Here is a 20,659-nt window from a genome sequence, read left to right as displayed (position 1 = left end):
AGGATGAGAGCCACACACAACCCTTGGCTTTCAGTAACACGGATTGAGTGTCCCTTACCCAAAATGCTTGGGACAAGAAGTGTTTAGGAGTTCAGTTCTATTATACTTACCAGTTGTGCATCCCAAATCCAAAAGTCTAAAATCCAGAATGCTCCAAGGAAATGCTCCTTGGAGCATGTCAGCGCTCAAAAGTTGTCTGGTTTTAGAGCATCTTAGGTTTCTGACTTTTGAATTTGGAATGTTCAGTTGAAGGTAAAACAAATGAAAGTTGTGGGCAATGAGTCTACCAGGCATGGGAGGAAACACTGGTCGTGCATCTAATCCATAGCAGATGCTCACAGGAGACAGAATCTGTCCCTACTTCACAGAGGAGATGGGCCCAAAGAGGCCAAGTGTTGAGGAAACAGTGACTCTGCATGTTCCCACTTACTGTCAAGCCAGCCCCAGGAGAAGAGCAAACTCACTCCCCTCTTTCTCTTCTTGGGGGTGAGCCACATGCAGGGAGGAGTTGTCCTCTGTCCTCAACTTCAGGTCTTCTCCCAGCAGCCCCTGTGGCACTGCCAGGACACGCGGGTCTGAGTCCTCAAGCATTCCCATCCCAGGTCCATGTGGGACTCTTCCAGCCCTTGGCAGTAACAACTTGAGTTTTGCCCTTACATGCCTCTTCCTTGTCTTGTCAAGCTGTTCAGAACCTGAAGTGACAAGAGATCTGTGTATCAGTCGCCCTCAGCATCCCTAGCACTGGGTACCTTGCCCAAAATCATGCCACTCGTAAGTGATGAAATGGATTTGACCCCAGGATGATGCCAGCGCCCTCACTTCCCACCCTCTGGTATGCAGCTGCTGTGGCTCACATCAGTGGGTGCAGCGGGGTGGAGCCCCATGCTATGAGAGACGGTGACAGATTGGCAGTGCTGGGGTCCACTGGCGAAAACTTGGTGAGAATTTGAGGATTGGGCTTTCTGAGATGACTTTATGATAAGATCCGCATGGACAGTTGTCTTCTGCTTGCTTTCAAAGCATATTTATTCGAGTGGCCAAGGGCTGTCATTCCAAGTCCATCCCTGAGGATCAGGGGCTGCCTAGAAGAGGCAACAGGCTCTTTCTCTACTTCTAAACGTGGGTTTGGAGCTTCAGGGCTGTGTCCTGGAGTTTTTAGCATGTGCGTTGCTAATGACTCTTATGACAGGGGTAGCAGCTTCTCTTCCTCTCCTTCTTCCTCCTCTTTCTCTTTTTTTCCTCCTCTTTGTCCCCTTCCTCCTCTTTTTGTCTTTTCTTGTTTTTCACCTCTATAACTGATATTTTTCCAACCTCACCCCCAACATTCCAGCATCATTTACAGGGAATGACAGCAAGGCCGTTTTATCACACACTCCCACACCAGCTAACTCAAATCCTCCTATGTGTGTGTTTTCCCTGCTCCTCCTGAGCCTGGCCGTGGGTGATCTGCCTTCCCCTCTGCTGTCCTTAGGAAGCCTGGTTTGCCTCTACCTGCAGCTCTCCAAATAAGGACAGGCTGTGCCCTCCTTCCAGAGGGTCTGCAGGGCCTGCCCTTTCCTCCCCTCCCCCGGGTGGTAGAAGCTGGAGAGGTATGGAGTTGGCTGAGTGCTGGGCTGGAGGGACACACGCTGCCAGTGTGCTCCCTGCATACTCCTCGCATGTTCCTCACATGCTGAAGGACACCTAGCCACGTTCTTCCATTTGGTCCTCACGGAAGCTCATGGTCCCACTTGTCAGATGAGGAGCTGGGCTCAGAGCAAGCATGCAGCTTTCCCAAGGAATCCAACAAGGAGCACAGAAGCTGGGCTGCCACCCAGGCTCATCAGGCTCCTCCAGACTCAGCCATGGAGGGACCTGTGGAAATGTAAAGGGATGGGAGTATTTTTTAAAATATGGCACAAACATATTGACCCTAGGACAGGGTCAGATGTACCTAGCTCATCAAAATTAAGTAGGTTTTCAGTATGAGATCTTTCTGATGGCTCTAACTCAAGAGGGCGGAAGTGTTTGGGTCGGGGTCGGGGAGAGGGATGATCTTAGCAGCGTGTCCTGTCTGGTGTCTGATAAACCAGCAGGACTTCCTGTTGCTCCTTTTACTCCCATGGATGCAGGTTTAGAAAAGTCTCTGGTTTTCCATCTGACAACTGGAGAGACAGAAAGTCCTCTTGGACCCAGTTACCTTAGGGGGTCTGTAAGTCGTACACAGAGCATGTGAGTTTCTGTTGCAGAACAACTCAGGGCCGTAGAAGTTTCGTGTTGTTTTTGATAGGCTGGGGATATGAGCAACAGAGACCCTGACAAAATGTCAGTTGTCCTGGAAAGGCTGATTGAACCCATATAGAATAATGCAGTTACCTCTGTAGTCCTGTCAGTTATTTAGACTGGGCTCCAGGTTTAATGTTATTTTGAAAACTCAGGTCATAATACAATTGCTATAGGTTCTTTAACATCATATTTCATATACAGTAACAGGAGCTAAGTTTGGGATTTTCTGTTAACTATAACTTTTTTCAAGCTTTTAAAAAATTTTAGTGTGGGTTTTTGTTTTGTTTTACTACAGAAAACGTATGTCTATAAGTCCAATTAGCCTGTTTTTCCTGTGGGGAAAATAAAAGCCAGGAGACCTGACGAGCTGAGAGGGTCCATGGATTGACAGCAACAAGGCCAACCCATAAGTATAGGAAAGAAGAAAGTTTTAGAAACTCAAGAGGCATGGTATCTCTCAGACAAAGGAAGTGTTTTTCTTTCTTTTTCTATGCCCTGGCTGGTGACACTGAGTTCAAAAAAATTGCTTAAATAAAAAAAAGTTCTTAACCCCATGGCTAAGCAACGCATTTTTCCTTCAAGCCAGAACAAATGAGGTTTGTGACCTACCCGCATCCTCCACTCCATCCCCACCACCACTAGATGGCAGGAAAGAGATGGACAAGGAAAGTTGAACTTGGGCCATCCAAGGTTGAGAATGGCCTAAGGAGTAGTAATACCTGGGTTCAGGAGACGCAGCCCCCAGGAGAGTGGGGCAATGATATGCCCTTCACCCCACCACTTTTTAAATTTTTTTTTTTTATTGAGTTGGAGTCTCACTCTGTCGCCCAGACTGGAGTGCAGTGGCCGCTCCCGGCCACCGCAGCCTCTACCTGCTGGGCTCTGGCGATCCTTCCGCCTCAGCCTTCCGAGTAGCTGGAACTACAGGCGCGCGCTACCACGCCCGGTTGATTTTTTATTTATTGTAGAGATGAGGTCTCGCCAAGTTGCCCAGGCGGGTCTTGAACCCGCGGGCTCAGGCAGTCCACTCACCTCAGCCTCCCAAAGGCGCGGGATTACAGGCTGAGCCACCGAGCCCGGCAAAATACATTTCTTATTTTAGAATAATTTTGGATTTTTAGGGAAGTTGCTGAGATAGTACAGAGCTTCTGTACATCCCTTGCTCAGTGTTCCCTGTTGTTAACATCTGATACTGCCATGATGCAATTGTTAGAGCTAAGAACCTGGCATTGGAAAGTGCTGTTCACCAAACGCCAACCTTTATTCTGCATCACCCATTTTTCCATGAATGGCTGTTTGCATCTGGATCCCATCCAGGATGACACTGAGTCCTCACCTTTCCTAAGTCTCTTCTGGTCTGACAGCTCTTCAGTCTTTCTTGCTTCTCATGATCTTGACAGTCTTGAAGAGTCCTGGCTCCCCACGCAATTTGTGAAATCTCCTTGTTTGTTTTTAGCTCTTCGGTCAGGGATTATTCCACAAAGACATGCCAGGCTAGGAGGGCAGACAGGGGACAGGAGGCTGTGTGTGGCATTCCTGCTCCTGGTTGTGCAGGTAGACATCTCCCAGAAGCCAATCTGCACTGTTAAATAGCCACATCAACACCAGGACATCTGCAGCTCTTGGGCCTGGTGCAGTGACACGAGTGCTGTTGGACTTTATTCAGAGTGGCTCTCAGAGCTAGCTTGAGCCTCATGAGAAACTCAAAACTTTACAGTCAAATCCCTTGGAATCAAAATATGGACCATCTGGTTCAGCTCCCAAAGACATCTGACTGTTACTAAAACATGCATATACATTCATACATATATGAATGTGTATGTGTATGAATATACGCATCCATGCATATTCATTTATGTGTTTGTCTTGCAAAGATGCATGTGCTCTCAGGGCAGATTCAACAGAAGTAGCTACGGCCAGGGTAAGTTCTGCTCTACAAGGTTAAGGGACCAATCAGGTTGCGGTTCTCCCGATCTCCAAGCCATGGGTAACACAGATGAATGCAGATGCCATAAGGGGAAAAAGCCACTTGTTTAAACTTGCCCAAGGCCTAAGCAGTGCCTTAGTAACCTGGAATATCACTGTTTAGCTCTGTACTCAGACACATGGGAACTGAGTCTACACTGTCGACCTGTGTGTACCCATCTGGTTCCAGAAAAGGGTCTGAGACAAAAGCGCCTGCTGATAGCACACTGTGGCTTCTGCAGGTGCCCAAGGAAATCTGAACTACAAAGCTAAAGTCATGGGTACATTTCTCTCTAGGAAACCTAGACCCTATCCCCTGGCTTAAAAAGAAGGAAAAAAAAAAAAAAGACTTCCTCCCCTTTCCATGATGCCCAAATGGGGAACCAGGGCTGTGGCTGCGGCTGCTGTCCCAGTTTCCTGTGTGTGCCCTGCAGGGACTCATAGAGCCTGTTTCTTTGCAGAGCTGGAGAAAGAGCTTTCCCGGAGGCCCAAGAAGGTCTGCATCGTGAAGGTGGTGGGGACCCGCAACCTGTGGAAGAACATCGTGGTCCTGTGTGTCAACTCGTGAGTCATGGAATCCTTGCTGGCTGGGTTGGGCCAGGGAAGGAGGCGGGCAGCAGTGGGACTGCAGTGCCCTGCAACCTACCCCAACCAGACTTGAAACACAGCTTGTCAGGGCCCCTGCCTGCCCTGTGCCCACTCTCCTCAAGCTGGCTCTCTGCTAAGGGACCCCAGGAAGAATGATGGGTCACCTCAGACCTTCCTGTGAGTCTGCCTCCAGAAGCCTTGGTCAGCTCACCCTGTTGCCCTGTGAGCCTGTAAGATGCTGGAACTCTCCAAGTGTGAGGACCAGAAGAAGGTGGGGGGCCCAGGCTGGGTCATGGGGAGATACCTCCTTGGAAGGATATTATCTTTCTGCATTTCACAAGAGCAGTTCACCTAGTCCATGTAAATTTTGTGCATGTGGCCTCCCTACCATGTGCCTCTTAGATCCAGGGGAACTAAGATACGTGGGAACTAAGATACATGTGATACTTGCTCAGGGCCAGACACAGTCACCCTGCCACTGTCTAGTTTCATGCAAATGCCGGCTGGGCTGGTGAAACGACTTCTCCAACTTTTATTTTGGAAAAACGTGAAATTTGGCATAGACAAGATGGAAATTCTCCATTTAACAATTCTTGCTGTGGGAGGGGAATCAAGCTCTCTGGTTTTGATATCTTCCAGTTGCCTGTTGTGGTCAAAGTACTTCATTTCTACCAGAACAAAAAGGTAGAGTTCAGCAGGCCAGTAAGGAGAAAAATTTGTCTGGGATCCCAGGAGATGCACGAAATCGAATCAATTGTTAGATTAGAAAATGGCAGCACAGGGGAACTAGTTCCTCTCTGAGTATTTCCCAAATGGAAAGACATTCATTTGGCAAGTGGGGCTTCCTCCTGCAGGGGACAGGGGTCTGCTGCAGTTGACCTTGCTGCATCCCCCAGGTTGGATGATAAGCACTTAGATTTCTCTGAAGCGCAAAAGGATGGTTAGGGGTCGGGGGAATGAGCTCTAGGCGGTATGGCAGGCATTAGGTCAGGGTGGGAGGACTTGAGCTCTGGGATGTCTGCTGAGCATGGGCTTAGGGAGGAGGGGGGATTTGAGTTCTGGGATGTATGCTTAGCACAAGGTGGGATAGGCTTTGATCTCTGGGATGTATGCCGAGCGCAGATATAAGGAACAGGCACTTCATCACAGCCACATCACGAGGGCCCTCCCAAGCCCTGGAGACACCCCTCCCCTGAAAGCTCAGCCACATCTTCATTCCTGTGTTCCAGGGTGGACACGTTTCCCAGGAGGTTTATATGCTCACTTGGGGCAGTGAAGAGGCTTGAGCCAAGGCAGTGAGAGGGAAGCAGGGATAAATTCAGAATAGAGATAAAGTTTCCTAAAGGGCAGATGTATCTTCCTTTGACCCGACTTCTTCCTCGTTCCACCGACTGCATGGTGGAGCAGTGGCAGGGAGGGGTGGAGTCCATGACTCTGGATAGATCTCACCTTTCCAGAGCCCTGAGAGCCCAAAGAGGCCAAGCCCCAGGCAGGCCGTGTGTCTTTGAAGTTATCACCTGCCAAGAACCTCGTGCAAGCTTCCGAGCCACTCTGTACCTGTCTGCCTATCTGTGAAACAAATGAATTAGCATGCGGAAAACACTTTGTTTTATGTGTTGGATTCCTGTGAAACATTGTGTCTGAATACAAGGTTCACACCTCGCTACTAAAGCCATGGCAGAGGGGCATGACCATGCACCCCTTGAGAGGCCTGTACCTGACACTCCTCTGATGTCTCCTCTTTGGCATGCTACCCTATTGCAGGTTTGTGTGTGACCATGGCGTGCTCTCCTATGACATGTTGAGCTGTTTCTCTGCCCCCTGGTCCCCTGGAACTGTGAGCTCCCAGGAGATGGCACAGCCCCTCTTGTGTATGTCTCCTGCAGGCTGACAGGGTACGGGATCCACCACTGCTTCGCACGGAGCATGATGGGCCATGAGGTGAAGGTGCCGCTCCTGGAAAACTTCTATGCTGACTACTACACCATGGCCAGCATCGCGCTAGTGTCCTGCTTGGCCATGTGCGTGGTGGTCAGGTTCCTCGGGCGCAGGGGAGGGCTGCTGCTCTTCATGATCCTCACTGCCCTGGCCTCGCTCCTGCAGCTTGGGCTCCTCAACTGTGAGTGGGCAGGGGAAGCTGTGGGCAGGGTGGGGGTGGCAGGGGAAGGGAGCTGGTGAATGCCAGAGGGTGTTTGCAAGGGCTGGGTGAGACTTGTGATCACTCCAAAATCAGCACCTTGAAGAAGCTGTTCTGGGGAGAACCCAGCTTTAATTAGAGCCTCTGTGGTACCTGCCACTGATAGTACTGTTCCTTCCCTCCTCCCCTACCTCTGCTGCACAGTGACTCCCTCAGAGTCCTGGTGGACGTGACTTCACAATGGGCAGACTTATTTCTGTGTGACTCGCTGCATGACAAAGAACAAAGGATTGTTTTTTTCATGTCACATCAAGGGGGAAATAAATCTGTTGGACACCCTCGCATTGGGGCGTTACTTTTCAACAGACATTCCCGAGTTCATCAGCTTCTTTTTGGACCAAAGAATTTATCAGTAAAGGTTAAAAATAATCTAAGGCAGGTCGGGCACAGTGGCTCACGCCTGTAAACCCAGCACTTTGGGAGGCTAAGGAGGGAGGATTGCTTGAGTGCAGGAGTTCAAGAACAGCCTGAGCAACATAGCAAGACATTGTCTTCACAAAGAAATCAAAAAATTTACCCAGGCATGGTGGCACACCCCCTGTGGTCTCAGCTACTAGAGAGGCTGAGGTGGGAGGATCGCCTAAGCCCAGGAGGTCAAGGCTGTAGTGAAGTGTGATTGTGCCATTGCACTCCAGCCTGGGCGACAGTGTGAGACACCAACTCAAAATCATCATCATCATCATCTAAGGCAATGTTATAGGATTCATGTAGTCCACCAGCAATCTCTGTGTAGCTCCCTATGTGTGCAGAAACTATCACAGCATTGCCCTGGCTGACCCAAAGCACAACAGGAACCAGCAGGACCACTGAGCCTCTTCTCACTCCAGGCACGGTCTTCCTGGGCCAGGCAAAGGACATGGCAGGGAAATTGATGCCACAGACACTCCACTTCTTTACAAGGAAAGCAAGCTGTCAGAACCCAGGACCATCCTGTTGCACCCCAAATCAGAGTAGCCCAGATTATAGAATAGCTATTTCCAAACATGGGAGCAAGTCCTCTAACTTGGCAAGTCCTTATGCATCCACACTTTGCTGGGAGACTGGGCTTACACCAGCTGTGACCAAGAATGAGAACAGACATGTGGTATCTGTCTAACCAGCATGGGGCACCTCACCCGATGTCACCAATGCCTCCTTTGGCCCTGAGCAGGAACACCATAGGAACTCCAGGCAGACAGCAGGTAGCTGAGAGCAGCAAGGCTCAGGGGAGGCAGAAATGCTTCCACCCCACACTACCTCCTGCTTCCCAAGCACAGATTAGCAGTGACCCTTGAATAGCTTTATATGCAAGGAAATTCCCCTTTGGCTCTGCTAGGGTCTTGTGATGGGATACGTTTCCCCCCCCCCCCCAGGCTCTGAAGCCAGTAGTGTTTTAGCCCTCTCTTCCTAACAGAGAAATCTTTGTTAGTCCAGTGTGAATCCGACTGTCTCAGCCCAGACATGGAAGGAAATTTGCCTAAGTCACATGGGAGCACACTGTGATAACGCCGTACCTGATGTGCTTTCTCCCTCTCTTCCTGCTTTCTCCACCCTTGCTCGTGGGTATGATGGTGTCTGGGATCCAGTGATTGGAAAATACAGCCAGCATCCAGACTCAGGTGAGTCCCTGACACTCAGCCTGTGCTTCCTCATCTTGTATTGCACCCAGTGGCCGTTTTCATAAAGACTCACAAACCTATGATTTCCATTTCCTCTCTTTCTCCTCCCTCCTTGCCCTCCAAGAACTGCAGCTGAGGTTGGCCGTAGGTTGGACACTATAAGGATACATTTGTACTCTCTCCCCTCTCTTGCTCTAGAAACAGCAGCTGGTGCTTCCTGCCCTGGGCTCTCCACGCATGCCCTAACCCCTTCCCCTGGCTCCAGCAGCCAGCATAGGCTCTGGCCCGGCGCCCATGCCATTTGTCTATGAACAACACCTGGGCAGAATCAGAAGGCCCGGCCGTCTGTGCTGCCAGGGGAAGCCACTGTCCCCTTGTGACTCATGCCAGCTTGCTGCTCTTTGTCTGTGGGGGACAGTAGAGGAAGGCTCTGCCCTGCACTGCCATGCTGTGTGACACCTGCCTGGCCTGTCCCCAGCTCATACCCCAGAGCCCCTGGGGAGATTGCCCTCCAGTGCAGCCTTGGGAGGAGCTGAACTGTGCCCCGCTCTGTGACCCCCCACAGCATGCTGATGTGCTGTACCTGACTCCGCTGTAGCACGAGAGCGGACTCTGGTGCCATTTACAAGGTGCTTGGATGGGTGGAGCATGTTCCCTCTGGGCTGTAACTTCTTCTGTTGGGTTATTTGAGTTTTTGTTCCCTTAAACCAACACTGACTCAGATACCTGGTCCCACGTATTGGACTGGTCAAACCTGAGGCTGAAATGGCCAGGGTGCTGGAAAACAGGGCCCTCTCCAGAGCAGACGCGGGAGGCCAGGGCAGAGAGACACTGCCATGGCACCAGGGAGATGCCAGCCTTCCTCTCCACAGCGCATGACTCCGGGCGAGGAACTCTGACAGGCTGCCTTTGCTCTAGCATGCTCGATGCCTACAGGACCTCAGGAAGCCACTGTGTGTGGCTCCAGGTCCCCTGCCCCCTGATTGGGCTTTCTCACTCCTCCCTTCCACTGTCCCCTCACCAGCCCCTTCTGATCTTCCCTCAGGGATGAGTGACAGCGTCAAAGACAAATTCTCCATCGCGTTTTCCATCGTGGGCATGTTTGCCTCTCATGCAGTGGGCAGCCTCAGCGTGTTTTTCTGTGCAGAGATCACCCCCACGGTGATAAGGTGCGTACTGGGGATGCCCCGTGGGCAGCTTTCTCTCAGGACTCAGAGATGCATCCCTGGCTGCAGGCTGGTTTAGCAGGAACCAGCATTGGCTCCATCCCTGGCTTCTGGGCCGGGTGTGCGGTGTGCTGGGCACATCAGCTTCGGGGTTCACAGTACAGTGGCCAGCTGCACCCTGACTCTGAGGCACCCAAGACCCAAGTGAGAACTTGACCCTGAGGTTCCCTTCTGATAGCAGTGGGAGGAGCAGGGGACAGGGGGCTCATGACAACATGGCAATAACTGGAAAGGGGAGAATGGCACAGATACTTACTCTACCCTTCAGCTGAAATCTGTGCTGCTAGCTCTTCTGAGATCACATAACATAGGTGTACCAAAATAAGAAAATTGAAAGGACCATAATTTTTACTGACCTGAGAAGTTGATGTCACTAATCCACAGGAAGGCTTCACAGAGAGAAAGCCCAGCAAGTTAGGCCACTGATTTATTTAAGAAATACCTACTGAGAGCCCACTATGAGGGAGGGAACCCCCCAAAATTGAATTTATTTACTAAAAATTGTATATTTATTATTACATGTTTAAACTTCAGTCACCTTCAAAGTACTCTCCATTTGATGCAATACACCTATGGAGATGCTTGTTCCACTGCTCAAAACAGTTTTAGAGCTTATCGATCTTGATGCCTTCTAGTGCTTCTGCTGTTTTGTTGTCGTTGTTGTTGTTGTTGTTTTGTTTCACCTCTTCCACATTGCAAAGCGTTTTCCTTTGAGGACTTTTTCATCCAGAGAAACAAAAGAAAGTTGCTAGGGGGGAGATCAGGTAAATGGGGGAGGGTAGGGCATGGGGGTCATGCCATTTGGGACCAAAAACTGATGAATGCTCAGAGTGTTGTGGGCAGGTGTGTTGACATGGTGGAAGAACCAGTCACCTGTTTGCCACCGCTTGGGACATTCCTTTCACAAATCGTGATGCAACTTTCTCAAAACCTTCAGATAAAAACTTTGGTTGACCATTTGATCCAGAGGAACAAATCCCAAGTTACCACAAGGAGCCTGTCCTCCAAAAGATAATTCCAGTTTTGGGGGGGAGGACCCCTCATATGTGCTGGGCCCTAGGCCAGAAAAACAGGACTATGCAATGAGCCCTCGGGAGTTTGTCATTATTTCATTCTTTCCTGTAAGGTGGACCTGTGCTTAGCTGTTTTGTTTCAGTTATAAGTGAGGTCAAATCCTTCCTAGTGCCGTCACTGGGTAGTGAGTAGCTCAGGAATCCACACGCCATTTACAATTCTAGCTTCATCGAAGGGTGTTCCTCTATTAAGGAGCGTCACTCACCTGCAGTCGGCTCATTTTCCCAGTAACTGTTGATGACTTACTAAAGAGCTTATCTTGATTTATATCACATGGAACTTCTAGGAATATCATTAGCATTTCTAATACATGTGCTTTGGTGAAATATAACTTGTGGGTATGGACAGTCATTCAGCTGTGAGATAAAACCCAGAAATCAGTATGACACCCTTTAGAAAAGCCAGGAGAGATCCTTCCAGTTCAAGGCGCCCCACTGAGAGGCTAGTTATTTTAGACGCTGAGAGGATTTTGGAGACGGCAGGTCTATAGACTTTCTCCCTTATCCTGTTTCCAGCAGTCGTGCTGACTGTGGAACTGCCACATGTCCTCCTTTGATTCATTCTCTTGGATTTTTATAACACAAGCCATGCTTGACGACTACTGAATTCCTGTACGGAAATGCCAAAGTATTGTGTATTTAAGAAAAAAGCAGTGAAGTGCCAAGGAATTCATCCCGTTCCACCTTCTATATCCACCATGGTGCAGGATGAGTCAGTGCTTCCAGGGAGCCTGCTGTTGCCAGTTCCTCGGGCAGGCAGTGTTCATCCTGATCTTCTTGCCATCTAATTCAACAACCCTCCTATGTGAAATAACACAGCAAAGGTGATTCTCCCTGCAGGGCAGACATGGTGGCCAAGGCTTCTGGGCTTCCAGCTGGCTTCTCCGCAGCCTTTGTGGGATTATGTCTGTTCCTTGGGGATGTGGGGCACCCTGTAACTCTGGCAGTCAGTAGGCCTCACTTATTATATTCACCGCTCGTAGTTGCTTAGCAAGTACCACAGAGGGAAATGCTGTAGTCTTTTTCTTTTATGCAAACCGGGAAGGATTTGGGGAAGGAAATTCAGCAAAGATGTTTTCAGATTCTGTTTGCCAAGATAACAAACTAGAAAAAATATTCGACCCTTGGTGATGTGTTTGTACCTGCAGTGGATGAAAGGAAATTGAATCCAGAGGGGGTCTCGGCTGGGCAGGAAGAATGACTGGTGTTCCCAATGAGTCATGCTGCCCACTGTGAGCCTTCCTCACCCATGCTGCAGGGGCCATGGCTGGTTCTTGCAGATCTGCAAAGGAACAGTTCCCATGACATCCTTGGGTTGAAATGAGCTTTCCTGCCATCTCCCCGCTCCACACAGATAATTCTGAGATAGGCAAATGGGCTTCTGGTGCCCCTGAGTCTCATCTTTCTTCAGCAAAACTAGGCTTTTTCTACAAGATTGTGTAAAACATAAGCCTTTTGGACAAGAACAGCAGCAAAGGTTAAGACACTAGGCCTGACTGACTGACTGGACACAAATACAGGGATAAGAACTTCTAACAAAAGGCTTTCATACTTTTCATGCTTGCTCTGCAACAAAAGCTTGCAAAAATCTGTTGTCCTAAGACTGATAGAGACTAAGGAAATGAGATGTTGTTTCATGAGATTCTGTCCATTCTTGAAGTTTACAGAGAATGGCATCCTTCTCGTGGAGGCTCAGTCCAGGTGGCGCTTGTCATCATCCTATACACAGCTGCTTCTTAGACCCACTTCTAAGACCTCAGGAGTCAGTGACTTTGCAGACAGATTGGGAAGGCCCATCTCCCCACTTGGCTTGGGCAAAGTGGTCTGCGGCCCTGGCTTGCTCTGGAAGCCTCTGGTAACTTTTCTGTGACAGATCATCTTTTCTGTCTACTGTGCATCCAGAAGCGGCACACAAACACATCAGGGTGAGAGATGAGGCAGGTGCTGGTGACAATGACAAGCTCCCTTCATTGTTCAGTGTAATTCTTCACAGGATCCTCAGAGTCCGGGCCTTGGCTGCCCAGTGTTCTAGGAACCCATCAGCATCCATGTGCCAGTTAGTGTTGTTGTGAGAGGCATCATTCAACTTCAGTGAATTTTGGGGGGGGAGATCCTTTCAAATAACTTGCCCATTTCATTATGATTTACAAGTGTACTTTACCCACACTGTGCTGAGTGTTTAGCAGTTTTTGATTAAAAATGGCATGGCCCCATACTCTACCCTCCATATTCACCCAATCTCTCTCGAAGTAACTTTTTTTGTTGTTTCCCTGGATGAAAAAAGTCCTCAAAGGGAAATGTTTTGTCAGTGTGGAAGAGGTGAAACACAGAATGGCCGAAGCACTAAAAGGCATCCAAACTGATGAGTTCAAAAACCGTTTTGAGCGGTGGAAAAAAGTCTCAATAGATGTATTTGCATCAAATGGAGAGTACTTTGAAAATGACTGAAGTTTAAACATGTAAGAATAAATACACATTTTTTAAATAAATAAATTCCGGGTTATTTTGGGCGGGGAGGGGGTCACCCTTATATTGTGCTCCCAGAGCACAAGGAGGCAGGTCTTCTTTATCTGGAAATGAAGGCATCTCTGACTTATACATATGGGCATGTACTGCCCTCTTGTGATAGCCTAGAGAAAATGCAGAGAGTGCACATTTTGGGTGAGAAATGAATTCAGCACCATCAAACCAAGCATGTAACACTCCTGTTCTCTAAACTGAGATTTCCAAAGACAACAAAACAAAGCCAAAGATGGTATACTGACTTTTGCCAAAATTGCTCCTAGTCAAACTGAAAATTTCAAGAAATCTATGAAAAAAAGCCAAATAGAAAATTGCTTTAATAGAAAAAGACATATAAAGATATATTCATATTACATATACATGTGTGCACATATCATACTATACATCATATAGATATATGCAGGTGTTTTTCTAACAAGCTGCAAGTCCCATATGTTTCATTTGGCATAAGTAATATGGTGAGTTACTATTATGTAGTTTACCTGGCATTATGCAAGAAGATGTTTGCCCTTTGACAAGGCTCCATGCATGCCCCTACTCAGGGAGTCTGCATTCTGTCCTCCTGTATAGTAACCCCCATGTGACCAAGGGAGGTCCTGCTTGCTGCCTGTCAGGGCCATCCATACTTAGTGTCAGGAAGGTCAGGTCAAAACCAGGAAGATTTCAGAGAAAATTATGTATTCCTGGTATCAAAAGCCCCAAACACATCCATTATCCCTGGCATCTGATATGTCTCTCACAACATCCTGTGGCCTCCTGAAGGAGTCAGATCTCCCAGAAAGACCAAATGGCTATTTTAGGTGTTCATAGTGTTCATCTCACAGATGGAATTGATCTCATTGCTCTTTGGTCATCTATATTTAACCTGTCCCATTCATTTGATGAGCTGACCTTCCCACCTAGGAAGCCAATGTGACCCACAGCATCCAATATTTGTTAAGTACAAACAGTGTGTGCCTGTTGATATTATAGAAAATAATTCTTGCCCTTGAAGGCCTTATAGGCTAGTAAGGATGATAGGCATATAATGACTGACAGAAAGACGCCAAGTGTCAGTGAAAGATGGTCTGGGTCCCTTTGCCTGGGAAGGAAGTGGATATCTGGAGAACGCTCCCAAAATTATTGTTCTTCCTCATCTATACCCCTCAGAGGGCCCACAGCACAATGATGTGACTGTCCGCAGGGCTTTCCGGCTGTTCCCTCAGGAAGGGCTTTCTAATACAAAGCACTGAACACTGTCACAGCCTCAGGAGAAGTGGCTATCTGTTTTCTTCCAGGGCTCCGGCTAGGGAATCCTCTCACTGGGTATATTGGTTATCTGTGCTGCATAACAAATTGCCCCAAGACTTAGTAGCTTAAAGCAGCATACATGTATGATCTTCATTTCTGTGGGTCAGTAGTCTGGGCACAGTTACGAATATTTGTTCCAGCTCTTGTGTTCAGAGCCTCTGACGGGCTGTCATCAAGCCTGTGGGACCCACCACCATGCTTAGTGACCAACAGGATCCATTTCCTCTGGGGCTGTTGACTGAGTTCCTTGATGGTTGTTGGCTGAGGCCAGCTCTGTTCCTGGTCACATAGACCTGAGCAACATAAGCAGCTTGCTTTCTCAAAGCCAGCAAGAGTCTGCTGGATGTCACAGTCTTTGTCATCTGGTCATGGAAGGGACAGCTCATTGCCCCAGGTGTATTTTATTAGCAAGAAATAAGTTACTTGTACCTTGTATCTTGACCAGGTCTCAGGCAACAGCTGGGCAGATGCTGGGAAGAACAGACCGAGTAGACCTGGTTCTGCCCTTGAAAACCTCTCACATCTATTAGTGACAAACCGACACACCATAAGAGTGAGTCTTTGAGCTATATGTGTCCTGATGACACGGCAGGAGCACCCAAGAGAGATATACAGCTGGCTTAGCCTAGACTCCGGAAGCTGACCAGGATGAGGGATTCCAGGGAGTGGGCCACCCACAGCAGCCTTGGAGGGGACAAGTGTGAACCAAGCGGACTAGGTTTGGAGGTAACTTGTCATGCACAGAGATAACTCATACAGTCGGTGAGCGACAGGATTCCCTAGCCTTAACCCTGGAAGAAAACAGTCAGTCACCTCTCCTCAGACACAGACCTAAGTGCTTTGTGTTAGAAAGCCCTTCCTGAGGGAGCAGCTGGAAGCCCTGGGGGACAGTCACACCATTGTGCTGCTGGGCCCTCTAGGGAGTGCAGATGAGGAAGAACAATGATCTAGGGAAAGGGAGGGAGAGTGGCTGGATTTCCAGGGACTCAGTGAGAGTGGAGGGCCCTCCCTGGGAGGGAGGGTGAGGATGAGTGGTATGAGATGGCTGAAGGAGGCAGGGCTTAGTGAACCCCCTGGGGGAGATTGGGAAGGGGAAGGAGGTGCCGTGACACAGGGCCCTCTACCAGCCTTGGTGACTCTGTGTCAGGCCTGGAGGCCTTGGGCCCAAGGGAGGGGCTCATGTTGTTGCTTCTCTGGGGTCTTAACCACGTTTTTGCTCTGCTGATCCTAACATATCCTCCACCCCCAGACCCTGCAAGACTTGGCTGTTCCTGGTGACCAGCCCCTCCTAGCACTCGCCTTACACCACCACCCCCGGAGCCAACCCATGTGTGTCCATGTGTGTTTCTTTTGTTAGTGCTCTGACCTTCAGGACACTTGGGGCTCTGAGCTTTTATTACTGCATCTTACAGATGCAGCCCAAGGCTTTGCAGTGTGGAGCTGGTCGATGGTGGGGCCAGAACCTGTGCTTGCAGCTGTGGCTCCCTCACACCTGTGTGGCAGGAACACGTGCCCTGCAGCCCGTATTGGGCCTGTGCTGTGTGTGGGTTTGCTTGAGGCATGGGCGGGGGGGCTGATAGCTGACAGTGGTCTTGACGGTCACCTAACCCAACAAACATGATGAAGCCCCTGTGTGGGGATCTTGCCACACGTCCTTCCCCCAGAAACGCAGAGAGAAGGCTACCCAGCAGGCCGGCAGAAGCTCAGCAGAACTGGAGTGAGAGACACACATGGAGCCAGGAAGGGCAGAGATGAGGGATCCTGCAGCCTTGAGAAGTGGGGGGCAAGGGCAGGGACGAGAGAACAGGAGGAAGAGGTAGGGACTTGGGACCCATGCATCACCCTGCAGGCAGGAGGGAACCATCAAAGGACTTCAAGTCAGCAAGTGGCATGATTGGCTCTGTGTTTTAGAAAAGTCACTTGGGCAGCAGTGAGGAAGGCAAGTCCGAGGGGGCAAGAGATGTGCCAGGTAGGAAGAGAATCAAGATGGGCTGACCTACAAGCCAGAAAGGCATGGTCACCAGTTGAACTCGAAGAGGGCTGGGAAAGGGAAGGGTGAAGCGACTCCTGTCTTTGACCCTTAGGGCCACAGGCCTAGTGAGGCTGCCCCATCCCCTCCCAGCCCTGGGCCTAAAGGCAGGGAGAACCCTCCCCACATGTGCCTGATGCAGCTGCAGATGGGTGTGTGGCAGTCTGCAAATATAGGAGGTCATTTCTAAATTAGAAAAAGAAGGGGAGGTAGAGGTGTCTCCCATTTTCTTATATAAAATGGGACAAAAGGGGGGATGGGAGACCACTACTATTCACACACACACACACACACACACACACACACACACACACTCTCACACACACTCACACACACTCACACACTCGTAACTATCATTCTTACTTTCCATTCTGAGAAAAGGGTTCCCAAATCTGTGCTTCTTTCCATGGTTCCCATAGATCTATGTCTGTCTGACTTAAAATGGCCACCTAGGCGTCCCAGGACAGCCAGCCCCATCCTCCCTGCCCTGGTCACTTTGTCTTCATTCTCTTCCACTCACATCTGCACACATCAACCCAGGATAGCATGAGAGTGTCTGTGGAGGACTTGTTTCATGGAAGTAGAATTATTGGGTGAAACAAAAGTTGGTTTAACTTTTTAAGAAACTGCCTCTCAGTTTTCTAAAGTGGATATTCACTGTTTCATATTCCCACCAGCAGAAAATGAGTGTTCCAGTTTCTCCACATCCTTGTCAACACATTACTGTTTTTTTATTGCAACCAGCCTGACAGGTATGAAGTGCTATCTCACTGTGGTTTTGATTTGCATACATACACACTTACACACACACACACACACACACACACACACACACACACATAATCATCATTCTTACTTTCCATTCTGTGAGCAAAGGGTTCCCAAATCTGTGGTTCTTCCCATGGTTCCCATGGTTCTCTGTCTGGCTGGCTTAAAATGGCCACCTAGGAGCCCCAGGTTGCTGATGTTGCTAATTTTGTGTCTTATTGGACTTTTGTCATTTATATAGTTTCTTGGAGAAATGTCTGTTCAGACCTTTTTCCCATTTTAAAAATTGGGTTCTCTGGTTTTTCTCTGTGAGTTGTAAGAGTTCTTTGTATCAGGGGTCCCCCACCCCCTGCTACGGACCAGTAACTGGTCCAGGCTGCACAGTAGGAGGTGAGTAGTGGGCAAGTGAGTGAAGCTTCCTCTGTATTTACAACTGGTCCTCATTGCTCACATTTCCACCTGAGCTCCACCTCCTGTCAGACCTACAGTGGTATTAGATTCTCGCAGGTGTGCAAACCCTATTGTGAACTGCACATGCAAGGATCTAGGTTGTGCATTTCTTATGAGAATCTAACACCTGGTGATCCGAGGTAGAACTGAGGCGGTGATGCTAGCGCTGGGGAGTGGCTCCAATACAGATTAAAATTAGCAGTGAGGTTTGACTGCACAGAGACCATAATAAGTCAGTTGCTTATAGATTCACTCAAAACCATATCAGTGAGTGGCAAGTGAGTCGATGTACTTCAGTTGTACAGCTGCGTTTGGTGGCAGGGTTTAAGTCAGAATCTGACACTTATTTTAGTGCACACGTGGCCCACCTCTGTTTTTTTTGGGGGGGTGAGTTTGTTGTGTATTATATATTATAATATAATAATAGAAATAAAGTAGAAATAGAAATAACACAATAAATGTCTTGCATCTGAATCATCCCAAAACCATGCCCCAACCCCAGTCTGTGGAAAAAGTGTCTTCTGCAAAACCAATCCCTGATGCCAAAAAAGTGGGGCACTACTGGTTTATATGTTCCAGATACAAGTTCTTTATCAGATATCTGCTTCACAAACATTTTCTCCCAATCTATAGTGTGTCTTTTTCATTTTGTGCGTCTTTTGAAGGGTAGTTTTCAATTCTGATTAAGTCCAATTGATGAGCTTCTTTTTAATAGATCCTGTTTTTGATGTTATATGTAAGAAATCTCTGCCTCATCCAAGGTCACAAAATTTTTCTCTTATGTTTTCTTTCAGTAGTGGTACAGCTTTAGCTCTTAACATTTAGGTTCTTTGATCCGTTTTGAGTTCATTTTGTACTTGGTGTGAAGGGTCCAACTGTATTCTTTTGCATGTGACTATCCTGTTGTCCCAGCACCACCTGTTGAACAAACTATCAATCCATTGAATTTGCCTTTGTCTGCAATTAGTTGACCATAAATATGAAGGTTTGTTTCTGAACTCTCCATTCTGTTCTTTTGATCCTATTGAAATCTCAGTACCACACTGCCTTATGTTGTATGACTTTATAGACAGTTTTGAAATTGGGACTACAAGGCGTCCACTCTGTTCTTTTTCAAAATTGCTTTTGTCTATTCTGGGTCATTTACATTTCTATATAAATTTCAGGATCAGCTCATCATTTTTCCAACTGGGATTCTGGTCAGGATTGTGTGACTCTATAGACCAATTTGTGAAGAACTTCTGTCTTTACAATATTGAGTCTTCCTATTCATGAACATGAAAGGTCTCTCCATTTATTTTTGTCTTTCTAATTTTCTCAATGTTTTATAGTTTTCAGAATGTCTTGCATTTCTTTTGTTATTTATTTCAAAGCATTTTAGTCTTTGGATGCTATTCTATGGTGCATGGAATTTTCTTACTTTCATTTTTGGGTTGTTTGTTGGTAGCAAGTGACTTTTGCATGTTGACCTTGTATCTCGTGACCTTGTAGAACAACCTTTTTTGTGAGTTGGGAGTTCCCTATGGTGCCAGTCAAGAAAAGCACAGACTAGTCCAGAGCTGGGTACATGCCTGCCTCCTACCTACTGCAGGACCTCCCTTTAGCTGCCCTGGGCCTCAGCAGGTTCAAGGACAAAGGTCTCTTCACTTAAGGATGGTGCATTACTCATGAGCAGCCCCATTAGAAAGTTCCTCCTTAAACCAGCTGCAGCCCACATCCCTGTTCACTCCTCCCTCTGCTCTGGGGCTAGGCAAACAGCTTCAATCTCCAGTCATCAAGACCAACCCAGCCCACCTACCCTCTTCAATGAAGCCCCAGAGCAGAGACCAGGTAGCTTTCTCTGGCCTGCCACCTGCAGCCTGGCACAGCACTGCTTTCCCGGTGGCCACAGAACACCTTAGCCCCAGTAATGTGTTTTTAGGTCCAAGTAGAGAGATTAGAGCTATGGAAGATGTTTGAAGTGTTGTGTGTCTCCATGTCCCTCACGACTCTTGGTGGCTCTCTTACAAGGCAAGGGGAGTGGGGACGAGTGGCTTGTGCTCTGGGCCTTGTCCTCCCTGAGCTCGGTGCTGCAGTGAGTTCCTCTCCGTCCGTGCATGGCCACGTTTTAGGGACTCTAGGCACAATCCTCAGAGATGGGACCATCTCCGCTGGTGGAATGCAGAATGATTCATGGGCCACCAGCTCACGTGAGAACATTATTGCCTTTTAGGGTCTCTTCCAATTATGACAAAGAGAATATCTGCTAGTGCAGCTGTCTTTACTATTCTCTTTAACCCTTGGTAGTCCACTTTCCTTTTAAGAACACGAAACAGGCCTTGGGGAAATGGCATAGTCTATTTACAATTTTCCTTCCTTGCATATGACTTCTGGCAAGTAGTCCTGTCTTTCCACCTACGGTCAAATTATAAGGTTGCCTTTCAAAATAAAATGTTCTCATGGTCCCCAAGTCCTGAAGGAAAAAGGAAAACCAATGAAAACAAAACAAAACAAAAATTGTCAAGGAAAATGTAATAGATTAAGTAAAAAATGTTGGGTTGATGAACAAGGAAAAAGGGTAACTGCTGTAGTGGTTGTCCTGTGGAGGTACGGCCAAGGTGAAGGTGGCTAGGACCTCTGAGGTGTGAGGCCCGAGGGCAGTGGGGCCTTGCAGGTGGGGCGCCTATCCACCAGGCGGCCCCCGTCCT

The 20,659-nt window shown here is 48.3% G+C and overlaps 1 protein-coding gene across 2 annotated transcripts in view; it reads left to right on the top strand.

The window, feature by feature from the left end:
* The window catches only part of SLC22A23 (solute carrier family 22 member 23), a 179,874-nt gene that overhangs the window by 154,887 nt on the left and 4,328 nt on the right, over positions 1 to 20,659 (top strand). For both annotated transcript variants that reach the window (XM_021718320.1, XM_021718321.1), the window contains 4 exons: positions 4,692 to 4,794; positions 6,705 to 6,937; positions 8,581 to 8,613; positions 9,659 to 9,782. In XM_021718320.1, the coding sequence (XP_021573995.1) occupies positions 4,692 to 4,794; positions 6,705 to 6,937; positions 8,581 to 8,613; positions 9,659 to 9,782 (493 nt within the window). The remainder of the gene's footprint in view (positions 1 to 4,691; positions 4,795 to 6,704; positions 6,938 to 8,580; positions 8,614 to 9,658; positions 9,783 to 20,659) is intronic.

Source organism: Carlito syrichta, unplaced genomic scaffold (genome assembly GCF_000164805.1).
Source record: "Carlito syrichta isolate Samal-C Ts95f unplaced genomic scaffold, Tarsius_syrichta-2.0.1 Scaffold312069, whole genome shotgun sequence".
Classification (NCBI taxonomy): domain Eukaryota; kingdom Metazoa; phylum Chordata; class Mammalia; order Primates; family Tarsiidae; genus Carlito; species Carlito syrichta.
This window is presented reverse-complemented; position numbering and strand designations above follow the sequence as displayed.